Source organism: Aspergillus saccharolyticus (genome assembly GCF_003184585.1).
Source record: "Aspergillus saccharolyticus JOP 1030-1 unplaced genomic scaffold BP01scaffold_4, whole genome shotgun sequence".
Taxonomy (NCBI): Eukaryota; Fungi; Ascomycota; class Eurotiomycetes; order Eurotiales; family Aspergillaceae; genus Aspergillus; species Aspergillus saccharolyticus.
The window spans coordinates 1040387-1063581 of record NW_020290614.1 but is presented as its reverse complement, the minus strand read 5'-3'; the positions used below and the strand labels follow the sequence as shown (position 1 = coordinate 1063581).

Here is a 23195-nt window from a genome sequence, read left to right as displayed (position 1 = left end):
AGCATCCGTTGAGTTGAGGTCAACGGAGTATTCAGCCATCGAAGTGCGGTTTGAGACGATCACACAATCAGGAAGCCTCTACCGAGCGAGATCGATTGTACGGGGGGGCTTGTTTGGAAAGTCTAAGCGATTGCGGGACGATCGATTAACCAGCGAGAGATTAGGATGCTCCAAGCTATATGACGCCTGGAATATAAACAGGGAGTGGACAGGGACAAGCTTGTTAAGAAGCGACTCCAATCAAGAACTGAATGGCCAAGGGAGAGAGAATCCATCCCAGTGCTTGGCAATCGAAAAAGGAGGAACTAGTCGCCTTTCGCGCAAATCCTTTTGGGGCTCCTGACCTTCCGCGGTGACTGACTACCTGTGAATTTCTCCAACTGGCAACAACCGTCCTTGGGGCGCAAGTCTAGTTCTGCCTAGTCTAGCTTCGTGGTTATCAGGAGCACGGAGAATTCTGGCAGGAGAAGCCCATCCATTCAGCATACAGCCTGTTGGCTCATCGAGCGTCGCAACCCCAATACTCTGCCGCTGAACCCAAGGCACGAGTGGATCGAGGTGGAGATGTGAGCCAGACAGGGAAGCCAGTCATTGCGGACGACAGGATCGCGGTAGGTTTTGGGAGGCAGCGACTGGACCGTTCTCAATGCGTGATTTTCGAGCAGGAGAACCTAAAAAGAAAGAAAGCTTTAGTCTCTGGGGCCACAAATGCGTTCCGAAGAAAGAGAGACCAGGTCCGATCATCAGACATGCGATCCACCATTAGCGTTGGATCTGCAGCCTCTGTTCGTCCAGTTTTACCTGGTGGGTAGTGTTGAGATGATTCACTTGAAGCTGTCTTTTGGTTTGACAGAACCCCTTCGTCGAATTTGAACGGGATGCTGCAAAGGAAACAGTAGGATTGAAAATGAAATTGTTCGGTAGAGCAGAGAGAAGGGACCGAGAGGTGAAAGAAAGACTAGTGATGGGAGAAACCGGACCATGTCTCTAGATGGAGGATCTGCAGTGGGTGTGGATTGACTTCCCAATCGCCCATCCAGATCTGTAGTAATTAAATAGTTATCAGTTCCTTAGCACGAGGTCAACAAAATCAACAAAGACGAAGGACATCAGCCAAGTCGATAGTTTGGACTCTCTCACCTGCAGTTAATCAATCTCAATCAATTGCAATTGCATTATCATTTGCCCGACGAGAATACACATTGTCCTGCTCTCTTTCTTCCCCACTCGGTCCATGGATCTTTCGCCGCCTTTGGATTTGCCCCCCCGGACACTCCTTCCTCTCCCTCTGACTTAATAATTATCGGCTCCCCGATCTCGACTACTCTTTCCTTCCCCCCTCTCCAACCGTCGTCTGTCGATCATTCATTTATCTTAATTCTTATTCCTTTTCCTATCCATTTTCTCAATCCTCCACCTCTCCTTGACTCGGTCGAATTCGGGTTTGCGACATTTGAACGTACAACACTCACTCTGTCACTTCTGATCGATTTCCCCCTCCTCACCCCACCATCCCCCATCGAATGCTACATTACTCAACGTCCCGCAGTCTGGCTTAGAATTTCGGTCGGACCTCTTCCCGCCCTCCTCTCTATCTCATGGATATCTTCCCCCCGCCATTCCGACCTCAATTCAGTCGTCACTCATAGAGATGGAGGTTCAGACATTGGTGTGCGCTCCGGGAAAGCCTCCTCTCCCCGCACAGCCCCAGCTTCCCGCTGCGCCTGAGAAACGAAAGCGGGTCCGGCGATGGCATCACCGCGGTTTCACTGGGTGCTCAACCTGCCGTCGACGCCATGTGCGCTGCGATGAGGCGTCGCCTTCGTGCAAGAATTGCACTCGTCTGGGTCTGGAATGCGATGGGACCCAGGGTCGCATGACTTTCAAGGTCTACGGGCCGCCACCAGCTGCTTCCGAATCTACATCCGCTCTCACCAAAAAACGAGAAAAGAAATCGACTTCCCCTACACCACAGGAGGTGAAACAAGAGGCGAAAGAGAATGAGGAGCCTTTCGAGGCACTGGTGGTGTCACCAACGACTGTGTCCGATCTGAAACCTATCAAGTACCGTTTCCAGGAACCTATCTCCCCAGCCGAGTTCATCTCCTCATCGCTTGACTGCGTCGAGGGTCGCTACTACACTCATTTCGTCGACCAAGTCGCCACTCTCTTACTTATCTATGACAATTCAATCAACATCAATCCCTATCGAAGATTCTTCCCGGACCTCGCTCAGTCATCCCCCTCCATGGCTAGTGCCATGCAAGCCATGGGCGCACTACATCTCGCCAACACTTCCAAAGGGCAGCAACGGAACAAACATCTTCAACAGGCTATGAGCAACTATGGTGAAGTAGTCAAGTCTTTCCGGACCCGATATACAGAGCCAGATCAGAGTGTTCGACTCACTGACCTCGCCACCTGTCTATTGCTGTCCCTGTTCGAGGTAAGACTTATCACACTGTGCGCCTAAATGCAATCATACTGATTGATTAGATGATGGACTCTCAAAATCACAACTGGGCTATTCATCTCAAGGGTGCCCGCGAGATTTATCGAATTCTATTTTCCGTCAACGACGACCCTGCAAAAGAAGCCAAGCGTCTCGCCGAAATCAATCATCCGATCAGGCCCTTCCTTGTATCTCTCCTTTCTTACCTTGACGTTGCAGGAGCGTGTGCTACCAGCGAAGGCACAGTGGTGGAAGGCAGCTATTGGAGAACTCATGGAGGTGGCTGGGAGTACAACCTTGGTACCCCGAGTTTATCTAGCGAACAGCCCGCCTACAATAATCACCTAGTGGAATTACGTCAATGTTGGGCAGTCATGATGGAGATACAGGCAGCAATCAGTGCTTTCGGCAAATCCAAACATGAAGGGCTCTTGTCACCTGAGCAAGAAGACCTCGTCTACCACGAACTGCTGCAGCGATTGGTGCAATGGCGCTTGAACGCTCCAGAGGCTTTGCAAAGCCTAGGCAACTTGGACGATGCAAGCCTACAACAATACCCATTCCCCGATGTTCTCGAATACGCAGGGTGCATCGAGGCTTACGAAAAAGCAACTAATATATTCCTACACCGTGTAGGAGCGGCCGGGCGACCTGATCGCCCGTCCCAAAGACCCCTGCTAGACATGCTTGCTTCGCGAATCTTAGCACTAATCGGCAAGCTCGCTAAAGATGTGGGACAGCTGGCGGCTTTATGGCCCCTGTTTACCGCCGGACATGAGACACGAAACGAACATGAACAGAAATACGTACGAAAGACAATGACAGAGCTACAGCGCTATGGTTTCAAGGTGTGTGCCTGGCATTTCCGCATACTCTTCTTGCTTCCTTAATACTAACTCGACGTAGAATGTCGATCGAGGCCTTGAAGAATTGGAAAAAGCATGGTTCAAGCAGCGTGCCTTTCCTGAAGGATGGGTTGAGTCCATGGAGGACATCCGCTCATCCATCCTTCTTCCATGAACGTTCACTCTTCACCACTCAATTTAGTCACACGTATAACCCTTCGTGTCGCTCACACCTGTTTAACTTGCTACTCACGAATCGTGGTCGGGTGATAATACTTGGTTTCTCTGATTTACTTTAGCGAGGAAGACAATCTTTGATGAAAGGCGTTTACAGGGTCAAGAGGCGCTTGGTATGGTAGGGCTGGGCCCTTTCCTTGCTACACATGGAATCAACGGGTTCTTCAGGAGCCGGATTGCAAGTGCAGTCAGATAAATAGTTGGATTCCTGTTACCTTGCAGCGGTGTATAGACGGCACGTGCAGGAGTTGTTTAAAATAGATGGCGTTATATATTATAGTGTGCTCAACATGGATCTTCCACCATGATCACATCTCCGACTTTACAACCTGGTCAATCGTCTCCGTTGAACAACGTACAACTAGACCCTAATGCTATCAATGTGGATTAGAACCAAGCTTTTTGGGTCATATCTTCCTTCACTGAACTTGGCTGCATTTGAAGTGATTAGAGACAAATTGTTCATATTCACAAATCAAGTTCCAGCCATGTACACAAGATACCCATCGAGTCCATCATCTATAGATATCTACAATTAATCATACACAAGAATCAAGTAGATCATGCCTGGGTGTGTTCTTTCCCGTGTTCTATGTATGCTCACGCAAACCGCCACCCAAAACCGCCACGATCAAACGAAACCACCAAAAAAAAAAAACTTTTGTATCTCTTTGCTTTTGTTCATTGGCAGACTACCCTTCTTCATCCCAAACAGCGAAGTTGAAAACCGAAGAGGAAAATAGCACAGCGCACCACTTTCACTCGGTCGTCTCGGAAGAAGGTCCGCCATCGTGTGTGGGACCGGTACGACTCACTCCAACCTCCTCAACGGAGCTCTGCACCGCTCCCTTGCTGTCGATAAAATGCGAGATACGGTCGATCGGGAGCCAGGCGCTTTCCGGGGTGACCCAATAGGAGATCAAGGCGAAGATGGTGACGGCAGCCATGATGATGGGGGCGTCTGATTGATCGAGGTTTTGTGTTAGTGTGGAAGATCATGGTAACTCGAGCCAGTCGGCAAGGGGTGCCTACAATTTAAATTCGCCCCGGTGACGGGAAACTCATACGGCGAAAAGAGGACGGCGACGACCCAGGCATTCCAGAACACCCCGATGAACTGGAAGGGCTTGCTGAGTCGTCCGAGACTCCACTCGGGCTTAGGGAAGCGCTTCGGGGTGCACAGGAGCCGACCGAGGCAGATGAGCCCGTAGGCGGCGGCGCTGGGGACGCCCGCGGCGGAGACGAGCGAGGTGAAGGCCACGTCTGAGGGGAGCAGCGTGCACGAAATCAGGGCGGAGACGCCCCAGACAACGATGACGGCGTTGCGCGGTTGTCCGTTCTTCACCTGCGAGACCCAGTGGGAGAAGGGGAGGACGCCGTCGCGAGCGACGGCGAAGACGAGGCGCGAGGCGGCGAGGATGGCAATTGCGGTGTTCTGTTCAGGCGGTTAGGCTCAGGTCTCCAGGGGTTGGGGTCTGAGTCAAGGGGAGGGGAAGTACCAGCCAGAGAGCCACGACGCAGATGATGTTCATGAAGATGTGGCCGCCTTTGCCGAGGACGACGGCGTACAGAGGCACGAACGGTTGCGGGGAGCCGAAGGAGAAGAGCGTGTCGGGGTCGGGCTGTTGATCGGATTAGTGGGGTTCTGGGTGAGAGGGCGAGATGCAGAGCTTACAGCGCAGAACAGAAAGAGGATAATGGTCGCCAATCCGCCAATGCCGCTCACGACAGTACTCCAGAAGATACCGCGGGCCGCGGTGATCGAGGCGTGCTTCGTCTCTTCGGCGACGTGGCCCGATGCGTCGAATCCGATGAGGATTCCGGCAGTGGCGAGGTACGACAGACACCAGTTCCAGCCGGCGGGGGCGCCGGTGCCGTTGTAGGTGGACATGAAGGCTTCCTCCGCCGTGCGGAATCCCCAGGTGTTGGCGGTTCCGATGGGCAGCCAGATCAGATTGAGGAAGAAGTCCAGCAGGACGATCAGGGACGATGAGTAGAAGACCCACTTGTACGCCCGAGCTTTATGTGGAAGAGCCAAGTCAGTTGAGTGGTCTATCTGATGTCAAGGGCTCAACATACGCGGCAAATAGTTCAATAGCGCAGCCAATGCCAGCAGAATCTCTGTGCAGATCCACTGGACGGCGCGAAACTTGACGCTAGAGGTATCTTGAGGGAAGTCGACGTTGAAGACAGTCAACTCCTGCGGTGTCCTATTAGCCGGTAGAATCAGAGAGGGGGGAGCTGGATGACACATACGGAAAGCATGTAGTTCACTGCAGACTGAGTGTTACTCGCACAGAAAGTCGTCCACGCAGTCGTACTCCACCACGCAACAACAAATCCCAGAAGTCTACCAAATCGAGGGCCTCCAGCCTCTGCGGCCCAGAGGTAGATGGATCCCGCAGACGGCGAGGCGGAGCATACTTCTGCAATTACCGCCGCAGTGATGTAGGTGAATACCATGGTAACCAAGTAACTCGTCCTATGTGTCATGGTGAGTGATCCAGACTTGGGATTGAGCCCGGCGCAAGCTCACTCACCAGTAAGCCAGGTTACCGCCTGCTGCGATACCGGTGCTGAATGTGACCCGCACACCTCCGACAAAGTACAATGCAGCTAACCATTCCAGATCTTAGAATTTGTTTAACACTATGCTGAACCGAAGATCTTACCAAAGGTTGTTGAGAAGTTTTCGACGAGAGTGTATGTTCTATGCAGGACCTATACATACTGATGTATAAGCGGCTACCGTTTCCATGTGGGTCACGGCAATTGAATACTGACTGGCTTGTAGCCCATTGATTTCTGTTTGAGCCGTTAGTATTTTTAGTCAGGTTTACATAATTTCTTGAACTCGCAAACTAGACGTGCAACGCGATCCGGGAATTTGTCGGGTTACATACCAGGAGCTTTGCATCTTCGTGCGACTCGGTCTGGCTTCTGACCGGCTCGGCTTCAACAGGAAGCGTGTTCGGGTCGACTACCAGCTGCGACTGGTCCTGATGGGCGGAAGTAGTAGCCATGGGTTATTTTGTCACCGAGGCCAGCTCACTCAGTCTCAGAGCTGGAGATCCGATAATCAATCAACACCAGAGAGAGAGAGAAAAGAAAGGTTGCAATGAGATGGTGGTGGATAGGATCTTTTCTAGGCGGGTGAAATTTCAAGCTGGTAGAAATCATGCCAGGAACCGGTAACCCCACCATGAAAGCCGCCAGCAAGACCCAACGAATCGCAGTGAGCCCAGCCAAAAGAGTTTGGAGCGGATTCAGGCCAGGGCCTTATAAGGTTCCGACAGATTTCCGAGTATTTTTTTTTTTTTTTTTGTTTTTTTGTTTTTTTGTTTTTTGTTTTACTTCAAGCTGTATGCTTCTAAGAAATAATGCAAGGCGGCGGCAGTTGTGAGGTTTTCTCTGGTCTTTTCTGTTGGTGGTGGTTGACCTTCGGAGATGTCTGCTCCGCAAGAGCCGTCAGGTGAGAATGAACTGAGAAGTAGAAGCTTATACTGTCCTTCTCTCCACTTCTTCTGCGCCAGATTCCAATCAGCCAGTGTACAGGGCAGGATGAAACCACCGTGGGTCAGGTTGTACTATGGTAGGTTTGGTAGCATCGTGTTGGCCCCGTTTTCAGATTCATCTAGCCGTCCTCCTTCGGCATTCAGCCGGAGCTGCGGCAAGTACATCATGACGCTGGTTTAGAGGACGGTGTGGTTTCCTGAATTCACGAATCATGTTTAACTGGCCGGTCGAGACTACTATACTATAATAATCTCTGATCTTTGGCGCACAAGCAGAACAGCAAGGCAAGAACGAACAACATCATCCCATGCCCATCAAAATCAAGCAGGGTCCCACAGCCGGTGGAGCCCCTCGCAGGAAATTCCGTGCGCGGCTGCTATACCAGACAAGGGAATTGCTGCTGCCAACATGACCCGTAGAGGAGCTTTTGTCGTTGTGAGAGAGAACCTGGTCAGGGAATGGATTGTGCCTGAATTGGATTTGGATTTTCTGGGAGAGAAGGAGAGTTGCGAGTCTTGGAGCCTTAGGCATCTATGATTCAGCCGGATAAGTTGTTGTACCCAGAAGAATGTGGAATGATGCTGGTGATGCAACTTGCATAAGGTCACGGGGACTGGCAATCACTCGGTCCCCTCAGCTATTCAAATTATCTTGTCGTGGCTGATCCAATCGTTTAGTCGAGTCGGAGCATAAACAATCCCCATCCCTGGAAGCGCTGACGGCAGCAGCTCCATTGCCAATGATGGATGGAAGGCTACACTTCCCCACGCAAGCTTCCCCTCATTTTTATGCCGACCTGTCCTTCACTGTCACATCCCCTCCGTCCTTCCCCCCATCCTCTCACCCCACGGCACCGTGTCATCGGGCGATCCGAAAGGAATAACTTACCCTACCGATCATCCGATTCATTTGTCCCGGCTTCATACTCGTGGAAAGAACCTTTTGAATGCCCGGTCCATGATTTCCCCGCCCATCCCTTGCGCGCCAATCCCCAGGCTCTTCCCCGCAATGTCCATCCATCGAATGCCTCTCTATTTGAACCGCCCAGCACCACACACTATTCTTTCCGAGTCAGAACCTTTGCTACACTCTCTCTTTCAAGCAAGCTGGTACATTTGTCTGGGTCGTGCTTAAGTTCTTTGTGTTGGTCAAGTGAACCTTACAACCAACCATCCCGTTGATTCACCGCGGGTGACTCCCGTCATCCCTCGACGTTACACCATCTATGTTGCCTGGACGCTTGACCCCGCGAGGCACTCGTCATTGAGCCTACTGGTGGGCATGCAGCTCCCTCTGGTCTCGCCATTTGCTACCTAAAGTACCCAGTACGACAATGAGTGTGCCCTCGTACCTGCGCTTGGCCTTTCGGCCGTGCCAGGCGGCGTTGAGCGCTCATCCCGGGAGATCGTTGCTGTACCTTCAGCAGTCAGGCATGTGGCTCAGAATCATTGCATGCTTTTCCAGAAGCACAGGCAGGGGTTGCTAATCTTACTTGAGATTGTTAGTGGTGCCTTCAGTCCGGATCCTGTCGCATGCGCTCGAATACGATTATTCCGCATCCTTCGGGACCCGACAAAAGACTCCTAGAAGATACGCGAGTAGTGCTCCAGAGCCCTCAGCTATTCCGTGCATTCCTTACGCCTCATTGACTGTCGGCATCCCTCGGGAAACCTTTCCCCACGAACGACGTGTTGCGATTACCCCGCAGACTGTTGCTCTTCTGCTCAAGAAAGGCTTCTCGCGGGTGCTGGTCGAGCGCGGCGCGGGTGAGAAGGCCGAGTTTCTCGACAAGGCCTACGAAGAAGCTGGGGCGACCTTGGTGGAGAGGAACGCTGTGTGGTCCGAAAGCCAGATCGTGCTGAAGGTGCGCAGCCCTCAGCTTCAGGGTCCGAACAACGAAGCTCGAGATTTGCGCCAAGGCAGCACAATCGTTTCGTTTCTGTACCCAGCCCAAAATAAGCCGCTGGTGGAAGAGCTGGCCGTGCGTGGTGTAACCTCTTTCGCCATGGATATGATCCCCCGAATTTCTCGCGCCCAGACATTTGATGCGCTGAGGTGTGTAAAGTGAGGCCCAAAGCAGTTTTCGAATGCTGAGTATGATTCTACAGCTCCATGGCCAACATTGCCGGCTACAAAGCGGTTTTAGAAGCTTCAAATCATTTTGGTCGATTCCTAACTGGACAGGTCACGGCTGCTGGGTAGGTGACATGACCCTTTTCTTATGTCTACGTACTAACATCGTTGGTTATAGAAAGGTGATACCATGCTTCGTAGTACGTGACTCTAAGACTTGCTAAATGATTCCCAGATACCTCCTAGCAAAGTGCTGGTCATAGGAGCTGGCGTAGCTGGTCTGAGCGCAATCGCGTCGGTAGGACATCCAGACAATCCACACTATAGACCTCGTTAACCGGCTGACTGTTGGTCTAGGCTCGAAGACTAGGTGCCATCGTTCGTGGGTTCGATACTCGGCCCGCTGTCCGTGAACAAGTTCAGTCCTTAGGTGCTGAATTCATCGAGGTCGATATCCAAGAGGATGGTTCCGGACAAGGAGGCTATGCGAAGGAAATGTCCAAAGAGTTCATTGAAGCGGAAATGAAGCTTTTCATGGAACAGTGCAAAGAAGTGGATATTATAGTCACTACAGCTCTGATTCCTGGCAAGCCAGCCCCCAAGCTGATTACCAAGGAGGTGAGCACAAACACCAAAGATCTATTGAGCGAGTTGCTTACTCAAATCCAAGATGGTCGCGGCGATGAAACCTGGATCAGTGATTGTGGATCTTGCTGCAGAGGCTGGTGGGAACTGCGAAGCGACGGTACCCGGACAATTGACCAAGTATAAGGATGTCACGGTTATTGGTATGTGAACTGAGGCGTTTGCACCTACATGTCGATTAACCTCATTAGGTTACACCGACCTGCCGTCGCGCTTGCCGACTCAGTCATCGACCCTTTATTCCAACAATATCACGAAATTCCTTCTCTCCATGGCTCCAAAAGAGAATTCTTTTGGCATAGACCTGTCGGACGAGGTCGTTCGCGGCTCGATCGTCACTCTGGAGGGAAAGATATTACCGCCTGCGCCACGGCCAGTACCGCCACCTGCTCCCAAGCTTGATGCAGCTGTGCCTTCCAAGGAGCAAGTGGCGTTAGCATTAACTCCATGGCAAAAGGTAACCCGTCAAGTGGCTGCTACAACTGCTGGTATGGGAACCGCTCTTGCTCTAGGCAAAGCCACCGGGCCTGTGTTCATGGGAAACTTGATGACCTTCGGGCTTGCTGGACTTGTCGGCTATCGTGCTGTATGGGGTGTCGCGCCTGCTCTCCATTCGCCTTTGATGAGTGTTACCAACGCGATATCTGGTAAGTGAGGATTTAGTACGCCTGACAATGATACTGACGGTCTATTCAGGGATGGTGGGAATTGGAGGATTCTTCATAATGGGCGGAGGCTATGTGCCCAGCACGGTGCCAGAAGCTCTCGGGGCCATTTCGGTCTTGATGGCATTCATGAACATTTCCGGTGGCTTTGTCATTACCAAGCGCATGCTGGACATGTTCAAGCGTGGGTGGCTCAGGGTCCCGCAAAATAAGATGTCTACTGACCATATTCAGGGCCTACCGACCCTCCGGAATACCCCTGGCTATATGCCATTCCGGGCGTATTGTTTGGGGGCGGTTTCGTTGCTGCCGCTAGTACCGGTATGGCTGGCCTGGTTCAAGCTGGTTATCTTGTCAGTAGTCTTCTTTGCATTGGTATGGCTCTTCATGCTCCATTCGTTCGAGGCTAATGGCATCAGCGTCTATTTCTGGCCTGGCCTCCCAGCAAACTGCCCGACGCGGAAACATTCTCGGTATCCTAGGGGTTGGCGCTGGTATCATCGCTTCTCTTGCGGCTGTTGGCTTCTCCCCTGAAGTGCTGACGCAATTTGGCGCGGTGGCAGGCGTGGGTGCGGTCGTTGGTAAGTTGTCCACTCGTGCTGGACATAATGCTAGTGCTGACAATTCACTAGGTGCGTTGATTGGGCGTCGCATCACTCCAACCGGGCTCCCGCAGACTGTTGCGGCCTTGCATTCAGTCGTTGGATTGGCGGCTGTTCTTACAAGCATTGGAAGTGTAATCGCGGATGTCAGCCATATCTCGACTTTACACATGGTGACGGCATACCTTGGTGTTCTCATTGGTAGGAGTCAGAATATTTGTGCTTAGCCACTCGCTAACCGAAGCAGGTGGCGTCACCTTCACGGGTTCGATCGTCGCTTTCTTGAAACTTGCCGGTCGCATGTCTTCACGGCCGACGATACTGCCAGGCCGACATCTGATCAATGCAAGCCTGCTTGGGACCAATGTCGCAACTATGGGGGCTTTTGTGACGATGGCACCCGGCTCACCGGTCATCGCCGCGACATGTTTGGGTGCAAATACGGCACTCAGTTTTCTAAAGGGTTACACTACCACTGCTGCGATTGGCGGAGCTGACATGCGTAAGTCAAACAGTGCGGCCAATTGTTTGCCTCGATTAACAGACTGTAGCTGTGGTCATTACGGTTCTCAATGCATATTCTGGATTTGCATTGGTAGCCGAAGGGTTCATGCTTAACAATCCGCTTCTGACAAGCGTGGGCTCCTTGATTGGAGTAAGCGGCTCTATCCTGTCATATATCATGGTCAGTGACGAGGTTCCGCCGATTGAAGCTCTTCTGATAAGTTTCAGTGCGTTGCGATGAATCGATCTCTTACCAATGTGCTATTCGGCGGAATTGCTGCTCCTCAGCAAGCAAAGAAGATTGAAGGACAGGTAACCCAGGTTACCGTGGACGATACTGTCGAATCTTTGTCGAACGCGGAGAGTGTGATCATAGTATGTTATCAGCCGATAGCAGCCCCTTCGGGCTTGGCTAACCAGCATGTCAGGTTGTCGGCTATGGCATGGCTGTTGCCAAGGCACAATATGCCCTTGCCGAGATTGTGCGTATGCTGCGCTTCAAAGGCGTCACCGTGCGATTCGCCATTCACCCGGTGGCAGGGAGAATGCCCGGCCAGTGCAACGTGCTCCTTGCGGAGGCCGCCGTGCCCTATGATAGTATGCTGCATCTCTTAGACTGGCTACTGTCCAGGGACTGACTTGATTAGTTGTGCTCGAGATGGATGAGATCAACGATGATTTCCCCGATACGGACTTGACATTGGTCATTGGCGCAAATGACACCGTCAACCCAATTGCTCTGGAAGCGGATTCGCCCATCTCTGGCATGCCCGTGCTGCATGCGTGGAAGAGCAAAGAGGTTATTGTGATGAAACGCGGCATGTCCAGCGGATACGGTAGGTTCCCCGCTTTCTGAATGATCCGTATGATTCGTACTGACCCTTGAACAGCTGATGTACCCAACCCGATGTTCTATATGCCGGGGACCAAGATGCTCTTTGGAGATGCGAAGACTTCATGTGATGGTAAGCGATCCGTTTGTGGTGTCTTGATTGTTTCTGACTGTTTGTAGCCATCAAGAGCGCCTTAGAGGCACGCAAGTAGAGAATTCTGTGGTGATGGTGAGATCAATATAGTATGCTTTCAGGTATTTCTAATTTTGCGATCGTTTTAGGCATAACATGATGTATGCTAGCACATATCTGTCTGAAAGGGTTGATGATGCGCCTCCCTCACCTGAACGCTTCCCTCGGGTATATTTCCACCGTAGGCAGGCCACTGGTCAACGCGGCTAACGACATTGGCGCAAGCTTAATCAGACCTCGTAGCATCAGACTTTGCTTGCATTTCGATGGATATCGTATGAAGGGGTTCAAATCGCAGCTCAGTTTACTGTGCGCTTCTTAAGAACTTCGCTGGACGCTCCTAGGTCCAGCATGCTCTAACCACTTTGGGATTGATCTGATATAGAAAATGAACTTCTGGTGGCACTGCCTCTAAAATGGAGGGGTCGGCAGATATAATGGAACAATATGTTCATAGTGAATGATGATAACTGTTTATCGGGTAATAGACGTCTAAAAGAAAAAGGGAGAGACCTGTACACAACTGCTATATACTGCTTGTATATAGTACCGAGTCAAGAGTGAATCCAGCGAATTACACCTCTCTCACTCGGATCCGGGTTTGGGAGTGATTTCTCCGGGTCTGCCGATTGCGATGGATATGCAAATTGCGCAATAACGAGGGCACGCGGTCCATCGCTTGGAGCACAAACCCCAGCAAGATCATCTGGAAGCACTCACCGTTCTCGTAATCCCGACCGCGCTCGTCGAAGTAGGTCGCCGTGAGCAGGTCGGGGACGAGGCTATCGGGGTCATGGGTTTGGCGGTTGTGATCGTCAAGATCCAAATCCAGGAGCATCAGGTGCACAAAATCGAAGAGCGCCACATGGGCAATGCCTAGCTCGGAGGCGTACTTTCGGGCTTGCTCGGTATGCGGGATGGCATTCGCCTGTAAGCCGTGAGTGAGGATGCTGTAGCTGTAGCTGTTGCTGTTGCTGTAGCTGTTGCTGTTGCTGTAGCTGTAGCTGTAGCTGTTGCTGGGCTTGTGCTGGTGCTGATGCTGGTGCTGGTGCTGGTGCTGGTGCTGGTGCTGGTGCTGGTGCTGGTGCTGGTGCTGGTGCTGGTGCTGGTTCTTATTCTTACTCATCTGGTTCTGCTCCTGCGCCTCCCCCCCTTCCTTAGTACCACCCTCTATTTGCCCACCTATCGGCTTCAACCACTTCTGTCCGCGTTCCCCGCCGATAATTCCCAGATAATCCTGCTTTCGAATCTGCCCCGGCGGCTTCAGAACCAAGGCTGCCACATTCAGATGCACCCCCCACGCCATCCCGATCGACCAGACGTACAGCACCTCACCCCACGCACCCCGCGTCCAGCACCCGTACACCTCCCCGCCCAGCGGCCAGCTGCCCTGCAGCAGCGCCTCCAGCCCCGGGATGAGGTTCACCGCCGTCATGCAGGTGACCTCCTCGACGGTCGCGAGCTGGGGCAGGAGGAGGGTGGGGAGGAGGGTCCTGCCCACGCTGCTGGTCCAGGGGGTGCTGAGGAGGAGGCCGTAGCGCTTGCGGGCGGCCTCCAAGTAGAACTCCGGGGAGAGCCATTGAATGGTGCGGTAGATGTGGGCGTCTTCGTGGGTGGAGAGCGGGGGCGCGGTGATGGGCTCGTAGGGAGGAGGGGGCCAGCAGGCGAGAAGGCGGCTGTGGAAGGCGAGGGGGAGGGGTTTCATTGTGTTTATGGTTTTCTTTTGGTGGGGTTTGGCTGGGGTTGGGGTCACTACTTACGAGATTTTTGGTGGTTTTCTCGGAGAGAAGGCTCGTGGTATTATATATATATGTGTAGGATTTGGTTGGAAGGTTGTTGTTTGGAAGTGTGTGGTATTCACCGGCGGGATCAGAGGAGGTTTTCATTTGTTGAATGAGGAGGTGTGTTTGATGAAGAGGGTTTGGCGATGATTCTTAATATCATTGTATCCTAGCTGTGTTGGTTGTGTTATCTACTTCACTGTAGAAGGGGGGAGGACGGGGGGTCTCCCCCCCCGTATTCCCTTCTATCTCTATATCCTGTCTTGTGTTATATCATCTACTCGAAATGAGGAGGTCTGGGAGAGATCTCAGATTCGGTACCCTCGCCTACCCCTGGCACCTGGTTATGCTCAAATAATGGCGCTGGCTTGGGGGAAAGTCCGGTAGGAAAGCCTGCAGACATTGAGACTGGCTGTGGTGGAGAGTCTCCCAGCTGGCTTGGATGCTTCGAGCCAGGCAGACGTTGCAGGTCAGGTTGTTTCTGGATGTCATGGAAGCTACGTACACTCCACTATGTTGAGTCTAGAAGGATGCACCACTGGATAAAATGGCGTTCCCTTGACAGTGAATGTTAGCAGATAGCAACGGGAGTCGAAGGCGAAGGAACTTTCTCGCCAACCGGAACAAAGACTTGTTCTGGGTGCTTGCTTGCTGCTGCGATGAGAGAGAAGACAAAGGTACCAAACTTGGCCATGGCACAGGTCAACCATTTTATGGTGAATACTGCGGACAGTCATTCCGCGACGTATTCATTCACTGAGATGTTTCCTCCGTTCAGGCGCTAACCCATATGTGATTCTGTACAAGGGGACCAGAGGTTCAACCTTGGCTGAGGATTTGCGGATTGACAAATGAAGTGTTTTCTTGATGTCACGGTGCATCGACTCATTTGTGGAAATGTCTGCTAGCCATCCGCCACTCCCAAGTATACACGTGCATCTTGCAGGCAGCAGGAGTCCAACGTGGTCGGGGGTTGTAGTAGAGACTATATACCTTCGGACAGACAGTCAAGCAGCACTTCACTCATATTGGACCCGACAGCCGGGGCGAACCCACGCATCTGAGACTAAGCATTCATGCATGGCGACAAGCCTTATGTTGCATAGTAGTTATACACTACGCATCATTGCCGTAGCCGCTCCACTCCCAACAACAAATGCCGACCCCCACCCATCATCAGCCTGGAAGTCATAATCGCAACCTCGCTTACAAACAAATCACTGCCCCAAACACCACCCAAACCAAGTCAACACCTCTCCCACAACTCTGCAGCTGCCAACCATAAGTGCTGTGCAACCTCTTGCCGAAAAACCCGAGTCATGCATCCGTGGATTTGGGGAGGGGAGTTCCTCGATCCGAGAACAACCCGGCCCCAAACAAACCACCCCACCTTCCCACCCGCCTTCCATGGTTTTCCCACCTCGCTTATCGGAAAATCATCTCGTCCATCCACCGCAATGACTCGTGCACGGCACCATGATGCGATCCATTGACTTGGTTTGGTTTGGTTGCCGAGAGGGCTTCGGCATTGAGTTCCGTACATCGAAGAATGGAAACTGGCACGTCCATCCAGACCGCACACGCAGATGATGGAGTGGAATGGGGAGGTTACGCCACGTCGGCTGAACTTTTTTCAATAGTCTATTCATTCGCGCACACTCCAAGTGATAAGCGAAGTCTGCCTGATGCCCCTTCGATCTCGGTTACGGTTCGACGGTTGTAACGGGGCTGTTTAGGAGAGTGAGTTGTAAGCGAGCTGAGGTTCAGTCTCTCTGGATTGGGTCTCGTCCTGAGGGGATTCGGGGATTGAGTAGCCCGGCATATATTCCACGGCATCATGACTGATCTTATGTTATGAATCTACCCAGACCGAAAGCAAGGACCGTGAAGCAGCCCTGTCATGCACGATGACTGCTTCATAATCCCCGGGTGGTAATAGACCCAACCAGTCCAGCCCAGTGCAGACCAGGACCAGGACTGTAGATAAACCATCCTAGCCATCCCTCGAGACCAACAAGCCGCATAGTGTATTCCCAATCCCTCCTAACGCAGCATCAATCCCCCAATCCAGAGGGTAAGTCTGGGAGCACCTGCAAACGCGAGAATCGAGATGATCCCAGTCCACTGCAAACTTGATTCTTGGGCCGATGTTTTGAGGACGACTAAGGTACCGTTGGAACTGTCAGGGTCAGTCTGTCGAACCCGAGGCCCTTCCCACGGTAAGTTCCCTCCCTTCCCTCCCTCCAGCCTTCCAAGGTTTTCTCGTTGGTTGTGGCCGGCTCGAGTCTGCCCAACCGACGCAGGGTATGCTCCTTCGACTGAGCTGGCATAACGATTGTTGTGGATCTGCGGCTGAGATAGTGGAGGCGGCAGAAGAGGCAGAACCACATCAAATGAGACCGATCGCAAGCTGAAACCCAAAGATCGTCATGCAACACCAATCAGCAGGTCCCTTCCATGGGCGGCTCAGACCGCGGGCGCTGAGACTTCATGATCCCGGTTCCACGAGACTTGCAGGTGGCAATTATTGTGGAGAGGGGGAGGGGGGCGGCTGTGGTCCGCCTTCGTCGCCCTGTAAATCCACTACCTGCGCACTCCGTCAATCATGCACTGGCGGGATCTCTGAGATAAACGGTGTTATCGATCGATGGATACTCTTTTTGCGTTGGATCTTGGGTCAGGTCTTCTTGGTGTCATATGTGATGGCTGTCCCTATGGCCTACCTGGTTACAGTTACAACTATGGCTATGCTATCTCCGCAGGATCAGCAGTAGAGAGGAGAAAGATGGAATTGCTGTATGTCCCAGGCAATGGGATTCAATTGTGCCTCCTAGGCGAAGGCCATCGGGGCCGATGCGGAGAGTATATTGGCCACCAACAACAGATAGAGAGGTCTGGGAGGATACAAACCACAATCGCAACTCTCAAGCATCCAGTGCCACTTAGTCAAACAGAAACAGAAGCCAAGCCGCGCCAGGCAGATTAAGTACAATCCAAAGCAAGAAATCCCTATAGAACCTGACAACGCTAAACCGCCAGAAGAACGCCCCCGTAAAGAACACCGGTTAATCCCGAAAACGGAAAAAGAGGAGGATGAAGTAGAAGTCAAGCTGAAACACACACACTAGCGGGAGGCCCCAGATATCCCGTGTCAACTCGCATTAACTATTATTTGTGAATGGTGGACTTTCTCCGGCCTCGTAACATAAACCCGATGAAACCACTCGAACTCGAACTCTTGGCGGCGGCGGCGGCGGGTTCGGCAGCACTCGCGGGTTTAGCGCTTCGGCTGTACCGAAAACTCTTCTTCCGCCGCGCGGTCTTGGCGTCCGACGTGGCGGGCGAATCCAGGCTGTACACGCTCTCCACTTCCGACCGCAGGCTGCTGGCTGAGTACACGCTAGACGCCGTCGAACTGGGCAGAAGCGAGCCCGCCGTCGTTGGGGGCCGAAATCCTCGAGGGCCCGACATGCTGGATGTGCTGAAGCTGGATCCGGAGCGGTGTCGGTTGAAAGTGGGGGAGGAGTAGTAGGGCATCGGACTGGAGGTGCGGGATGGCGGCAGGCTGTGATCGGAGCCCCCGAACGAGTGAGACACGGACATCGATCGGCTGTGGAATTCATCGGCGGGATGCATGGAGGTCTGGCGCGGAGGAAACGGCGAATAGCCCCCGTGGACAGTCTGCAGGGATGGAGGTCGACGTAGGTGGCTGCTGCTGCTCCCCTTGGGTCCACGGCTGGATACATGCTCTGCAGAGGTCTGTGGGCGGTGGAAAGCCATCGACTGCGAGCGCATGCTGGACGGCTGGGGCGCCTCGGGCACATCAGCCAGAGCGCGCGGTGCGACAAAAGGATCGGTGTCCGCTCGACGAGGATGCTGCATCGCAGACCGGCTATGTAATTGCAGGCTGCCACGCTTCAGGTGGAATGCAGGATCTGCCCGTTTCTCGCTCAGGAGCGGCTGCGATCTGATCGCCTGGTGGAGGGAGTACAGCCCCTTGCCCGTCGCAAAATGGTCCGGCTCGGTTCGCGCTGAGATGGCAGACATGGGCTCGGGGTCATCCACCAGGGGCCCATCGGTGACGGGACTGATCAGGATGAGATTGGGCTTAGCAACGGGCCCGACAATGGTGACCTGCTCGGCCACACACACATCCGATTCCTCGACGGAGTCGTCGACCGAGAAGATGGAACACGGGGAAGAAGACCGGGAGCGACGCTGAGGGTGCTGTGACTGGGGAGGCTGGTAGACAGTAGGTTGCAGGAAGACCGGAGACTGCATCGTGGAGGTGTTGTCGGGCGACGGCAGCTCAATGATTACGTCGTCATCGTCGCCAAATATATAGGACTCCGGCACAAATGTCGTACCACTACTCCGTTTGACGGTATCTAGTGAGACCGGCCGAGAGGACTTGCCCGTGGCTGGGTAAGTCGACAACAAGCGGGCAAAGGCGGTCTTGTCTGCTGGTGACTGGGGTGAGTGGACATTCGATGCTTCATCGGCACTCATGTCGGAATCAAAAGGGCCCGCCGTCTTAATCGGCGAGAAGGCATGGTCATGGGATCCCAATTCCGATTCCGAAGTCTCTTCCTCCTCTGATTCGTATTGTCGAGGAAGAAGCTGCTGGTTCAGGTAGTCCAGGTCTAGAGGGGCTGCGATCTGATACATGTTGGTGTGAAGGTGAGGAGGGTCCCGGAGAAAATGAGATCAAAAGGAGAGAACAGCGATAGAGTCCCAATACCCGGCAGGTACTCAATAATAATATAATAAGAAGGAACGATTAAGTGGATGGACTAGTGGGCCAACCCATGTACACAACAAACAACGAGTGGGCACCCGAGAAAGCAAAGAAAAGAAGAAAAGAAAAGAAAGAACGTGAAGAGGCGAAGCGTATGAAGATAAAAGAAGGCAAACGAAGCGGACCACCGACAGGAGAAGAGAATTGAATGTTCTCAATTATTATACCGGACAGGGACAGGACAGGGTTAGTTGGACCACACGGGTTGGTATGCTCGAAACGGAGTGGAGCTGCTGACCCTCCGTTGAGGTTTGTCTTGTCTGAGCGATAAGCCACCGAATGCCATCCGATCACACAACTTCCGGAGTGAACGAACGGACCAAGAGCTCCACCAGGAGAGAAGAGGGGAGCAAGTCAGAAGAGGGTATTGGGGGATTGCAGGAAAAGCAATGCTGCATGACACGTGCGCCACCAGGGGAAGACACTAGGACGGAGGGAGTTTAGAGACCGAAGAAGTTTCTCATACTACCAACAAGAGGATGAGAATCCAGGACGTGCACAGAGAATGAAGGTAGCGCTTACGTTTTCCATCCTTACCTGAGGGGAGTGAGTTGGGGGAAAGCTCAGGGACAGTTCAGCTGACCCTTGCATTAACGGGGGGAGGGGGGAGGAGATTGTTCATCGTCATCATCACTTTTAACTGGGAAAGGCAATGATAACGGATAAAGATCGACCCAAATTGTGGAGGAGTCAGGCGCCACGAGAGCGACTATTCAATAGGAAAAAGCATGATGTTGAAGCCATGAGGAAGGGGGGAGGGAGGAGAATCGGACGTATCAACGTGAGCTGTCGGATCGTGCCTGGGTGCCTGGGTGCCTGAGTGCCTGGATGCTTTGGGTATCTTGGATGCCTGAGGATTGGAGGGGAGAGGAAAATGAATGGCGGCCACATCTAGATTGCTCCCCCATGTGGTTAGTTAAGGTTACTAGTACTCCGTACTTCTACACTTCTCCGGTACTCCGTTAAATTGCTTCCCCATTTTCCTCCATCTCATTAGTTGGCCTTTCTATCTGATTCGTGACCATCCCTGATCCTTGAACCTGTTCGTTCCTCTCTTTCCCTAGTTATCCTCCGCGTTCTTCTCAAACTACCGACAGGATCTCTTTGCCAACCCTAATTGCTTTGCTTGACTTTCCCAGCACTTCCTCATGCAGCGAGCATACGTACGCATGTGCATCCTGAATAACCGCAGCGATAAACTCTCCCCCTTGTCCCTGACCCGATCGAGCTTTGGTCCGGGCTCACTGGAACTTGGGACTGTCTCTCGAGTGGGGACCTGATTTCTAGTTTCGTTAGCCTCGATGCCACCGCCTTGGATCAGGGCATCCATCTATTTGGACTCTGCATAATGGTCTATCAAATGCCACAGTGGTGCACTGACACCACTCGATGGAGAAACTGCTTTGAATGTGCATTGATGCTGCTCCCACCACACAGTAGCTGCTAGTCACCAGTACTCCGTACTGTAATATCCTTCCTCAAAAACCACTGTAACCACTCACTACATGCACTTGTCCCGTTTGTGCCGTTGAGGAACCCTGCGTGGTCAACGCCGCTGCTCCAGAACAGTGGAGCATGTTTAATTCAAACACACCAGACCCCCAGGCAGGTTGAATTTCTTCCCGCTCTTTTGCCCGTTTCCTTTTTTCGATTGTTTTTCACCGCTGGAAAACCCAGCAAGCAAGCCGAGCAAACAAGCAAGCAAGAAAGCAAGAAAATTTTTCCATCTCACAGGATGCCCCCCTATTCCACCGAGACTAAGCTCTACCCACTTTTTGAGACCATGCGGCGCCAAGCCCGATTGACCCGACCGGCCAATGGGAGTTTTTTCCCTCCTCTTTCCCCAGCAATGGATAACAACAACTGGAAACTGGTGGATACAGCCTGTAGACACAAAGCTCCCTGCAGCAATGGATGGAGCCTGTCCTTGCAGCAAAGTCATGCATCGCCACCATTGACTTCAATCTACGGGGGCAGATGAACGTCGGACAGACTTCACCCCAGAGGATTGGTCGGAAGCCAAGGAAGAGACGGTCACGATAACCAACGGACTCGCAACAACGATTTTTCCAAAATCCAAGTTCACACAGGCCTCCACCGGGATCATCAGAGACAGTGAATCCTCAGAGAGCACGGGAAAATCCTCGCTCGAATCATTCGACGATCCTCCGTCAAACTGGTGGTAGGATAATCTTCGGTGTTCTCCGCCTGTAGAGGAACGATCGCCCAGAATAGCCATGCTATTCCATCATCTGATGCCACGCCCCGACCTTTTCTCCATCAAAACTCAAGAACTCCGATTTCCCCAATTTGTCAACGGCCGAACTGTAACTAATGCGACCTGCAGGAACTCATCCAAGCGGTGGTTGCAGCATGAAACAGCCGAGTAGCATGGAGGAGGGCCAGGAGTTGATTAGTTGGGTTTCCTGGATTTGTTTGGTTCACCCCCAGACATGGGGATTTTTCGTTGGTTGCTACCAACACTCAGGACGCTGGACGAAGGATTGTAATCCTGACCGATGCAGATGCAGATGGCTGGTGGTACGGAGGAATTGCTTGTCGTAGGATGGAGAGAAGGTAGTAGAGAAGGATTGACGACCGTGCTTTTCGGCAGACTAACAAACAGTACGGAATACTATTTAGTATACTGTACTCCGTAGTAAGCTATGTATTTTTAGCTCTGGGATTTTCCCTCCCCTTGCTGGCCTCACCACCACCACCACCATCCTTCATCCTACTGCACGCACACTCCATGCAGCCCCAGCGCTTTTGCGCGCGAAAGCGATCAACATCGACAGTGCGTCTTGTCTGAGTCCCAAACTTGACTTGCATGGGTTCTTGTCGTCTTTTGTTATATTTAGCAGAAGAAACCACTGGAATTGTTCCGTGCCTTCAGTGTTACCTACCCACCTACTACTGCCTGATTCTACTGATGTACAGTACTACATCATCGTACCTATCACCTGCATATAATCCCAGCCACAATATCCTGACGTCGAGCGATCTTTGCTCAGGAGCACATTCCCCATCCCCAGACTGAGCTTCGTCTCCGACTCTCCGTAGTGTTCTTTCCTCCCTCCCCAAACCCCAGGGCAATCCCAATGGATCCTCCCGGGCACTGCTCAACAACCACCAAGGAGGTTTTTATTGTTTCAGCAACCGCTACAACACCCGCTGATGTACTGTCATCGTCTCGAGGTCAATTCTGAACAATTGTCGTCACTGTTCTCCGTCTACGGAGTATACCTTAAGTTACCCTCTTCCTTGGAACGGGCGCTGTCTGAATCTCTAGAGATGCGCCTGGCTGAAACAAGATTCAGTCATTCCCCACCTTTTGCCGGCTTGACAAACCTCTTTTCCCCCCGACACTCTCTGAAAGAGATCAAATAAGCTAAGTTAAAGCCGAAACGACAAAGCAGAACCGGAGAATTATGGTCGGGGGGAGGAGGGTCACTGCGCCAGTTTGGTCTGATGTGCTTGACGATAACGAAAAGACTTGATCGCGATGGACGATGCATTCGGGCAGGTTCGTGCCTGTGACCGCAACGCTATCGACTGGGGCGTTTCAGGGTGTTCTATATATGGGAGGGAAAACGTCAGTCTCCTGAAACGCGAAGCTTTGACTAATCGATGCACAGTAATTAACTTATAGAACGCCACAAGTTTTCAACTGCGAAGATAACGACCAACATCAAAGTTGAAATGGGATGGATGGTTGTGGTATCGCGGCGGGTACCAGAGTATTCCTGAAGGAATAAAAAGGCAGGTCAGAAACACGGAAGGTATGTATGTACAGTTAGATTTGGATCTACTCCACTGCCTCCGATGGAGAATCCCCTTCCCCAACGATCAACACACCGCTAAGTTAAAGTCGGGCGCCCCCGTTTGTTTGCTGTCGTTGGGATGTGTATACTTGAAGGGTGAGAGTCGATGGCATGCGCCCCTCACCCCCCTAACCAGGAACCTCAGAACATAGATAGGGGGCGAGTATCATGGTATCCTGGGCCTATAGACCCTGCTATTATAGCAGGCAAGCAGGCAACGCAAAAGTA

At 52.4% G+C, this 23195-nt stretch overlaps 6 protein-coding genes across 6 annotated transcripts; 2 read left to right on the top strand and 4 right to left on the bottom strand.

Annotated features, from left to right (window-relative positions):
• Positions 1-1651: 1651 nt before the first annotated feature.
• BP01DRAFT_363133 (Zn(II)2Cys6 transcription factor) lies at positions 1652-3472 on the top strand (the record flags this gene model as incomplete). The annotated part of the gene is made up of 3 exons (XM_025576255.1): positions 1652-2446; positions 2497-3300; positions 3359-3472. 3 exons carry the CDS (start codon positions 1652-1654, stop codon positions 3470-3472), a joined length of 1713 nt encoding a protein of 570 aa, XP_025434653.1.
• Positions 3473-4068: 596 nt separating this feature from the next.
• On the bottom strand, positions 4069-6660 carry BP01DRAFT_353813 (putative amino acid permease). The gene is made up of 10 exons (XM_025574277.1): positions 6438-6660; positions 6319-6339; positions 6207-6255; positions 6075-6150; positions 5791-6016; positions 5614-5734; positions 5210-5553; positions 5034-5156; positions 4567-4969; positions 4069-4495 (listed from the first exon to the last, which is right to left on the bottom strand). The coding sequence occupies exons 1-10, from the start codon at positions 6555-6557 to the stop codon at positions 4293-4295; spliced, it is 1686 nt and encodes a 561-aa protein (XP_025434652.1). The 5' UTR covers positions 6558-6660; the 3' UTR covers positions 4069-4292.
• A 1614-nt stretch (positions 6661-8274) lies between these two features.
• BP01DRAFT_406217 (putative nicotinamide nucleotide transhydrogenase) lies at positions 8275-12583 on the top strand (the record flags this gene model as incomplete). Its single annotated transcript, XM_025578762.1, has 19 exons — positions 8275-8480; positions 8556-9105; positions 9159-9248; positions 9302-9305; positions 9359-9421; positions 9481-9741; positions 9794-9904; positions 9926-10415; positions 10465-10617; positions 10668-10808; positions 10853-11014; positions 11066-11236; positions 11280-11537; positions 11587-11720; positions 11768-11914; positions 11968-12136; positions 12187-12375; positions 12430-12504; positions 12552-12583. The coding sequence occupies exons 1-19, from the start codon at positions 8384-8386 to the stop codon at positions 12581-12583; spliced, it is 3297 nt and encodes a 1098-aa protein (XP_025434651.1). The 5' UTR covers positions 8275-8383.
• Positions 12584-13138: 555 nt separating this feature from the next.
• On the bottom strand, positions 13139-14269 carry BP01DRAFT_379850 (uncharacterized protein; the record flags this gene model as incomplete). The annotated part of the gene is made up of 1 exon (XM_025577179.1): positions 13139-14269. The coding sequence occupies one exon, from the start codon at positions 14267-14269 to the stop codon at positions 13139-13141; it is 1131 nt and encodes a 376-aa protein (XP_025434650.1).
• Positions 14270-17316: 3047 nt separating this feature from the next.
• BP01DRAFT_153306 (uncharacterized protein) lies at positions 17317-19218 on the bottom strand. The gene has a single exon (XM_025570645.1). It carries the CDS (start codon positions 19011-19013, stop codon positions 17514-17516), a length of 1500 nt encoding a protein of 499 aa, XP_025434649.1. The 5' UTR covers positions 19014-19218; the 3' UTR covers positions 17317-17513.
• A 1379-nt stretch (positions 19219-20597) lies between these two features.
• Positions 20598-21281, bottom strand: BP01DRAFT_153251 (uncharacterized protein). The gene has a single exon (XM_025570644.1). It carries the CDS (start codon positions 21083-21085, stop codon positions 20723-20725), a length of 363 nt encoding a protein of 120 aa, XP_025434648.1. The 5' UTR covers positions 21086-21281; the 3' UTR covers positions 20598-20722.
• Between the last annotated feature and the right edge of the window lie 1914 nt (positions 21282-23195).

Excerpts from the sequence above, each read along its gene's own strand:
- BP01DRAFT_153251 (XM_025570644.1), bottom strand. The coding sequence starts at position 21,085 with ATGACTTTGCTGCAAGGACAGGCTCCATCCATTGCTGCAGGGAGCTTT.
- BP01DRAFT_353813 (XM_025574277.1), bottom strand. The coding sequence starts at position 6,557 with ATGGCTACTACTTCCGCCCATCAGGACCAGTCGCAGCTGGTAGTCGAC. Across the intron at positions 6,340-6,437 it reads ACGAAGATGCAAAGCTCCTG|AAATCAATGGGCTACAAGCC; the intron begins GTATGTAACCCG and ends CGGCTCAAACAG. Across the intron at positions 5,735-5,790 it reads CAGTGAACTACATGCTTTCC|GAGTTGACTGTCTTCAACGT; the intron begins GTATGTGTCATC and ends AGGACACCGCAG.
- BP01DRAFT_153306 (XM_025570645.1), bottom strand. The coding sequence starts at position 19,013 with ATGTATCAGATCGCAGCCCCTCTAGACCTGGACTACCTGAACCAGCAG.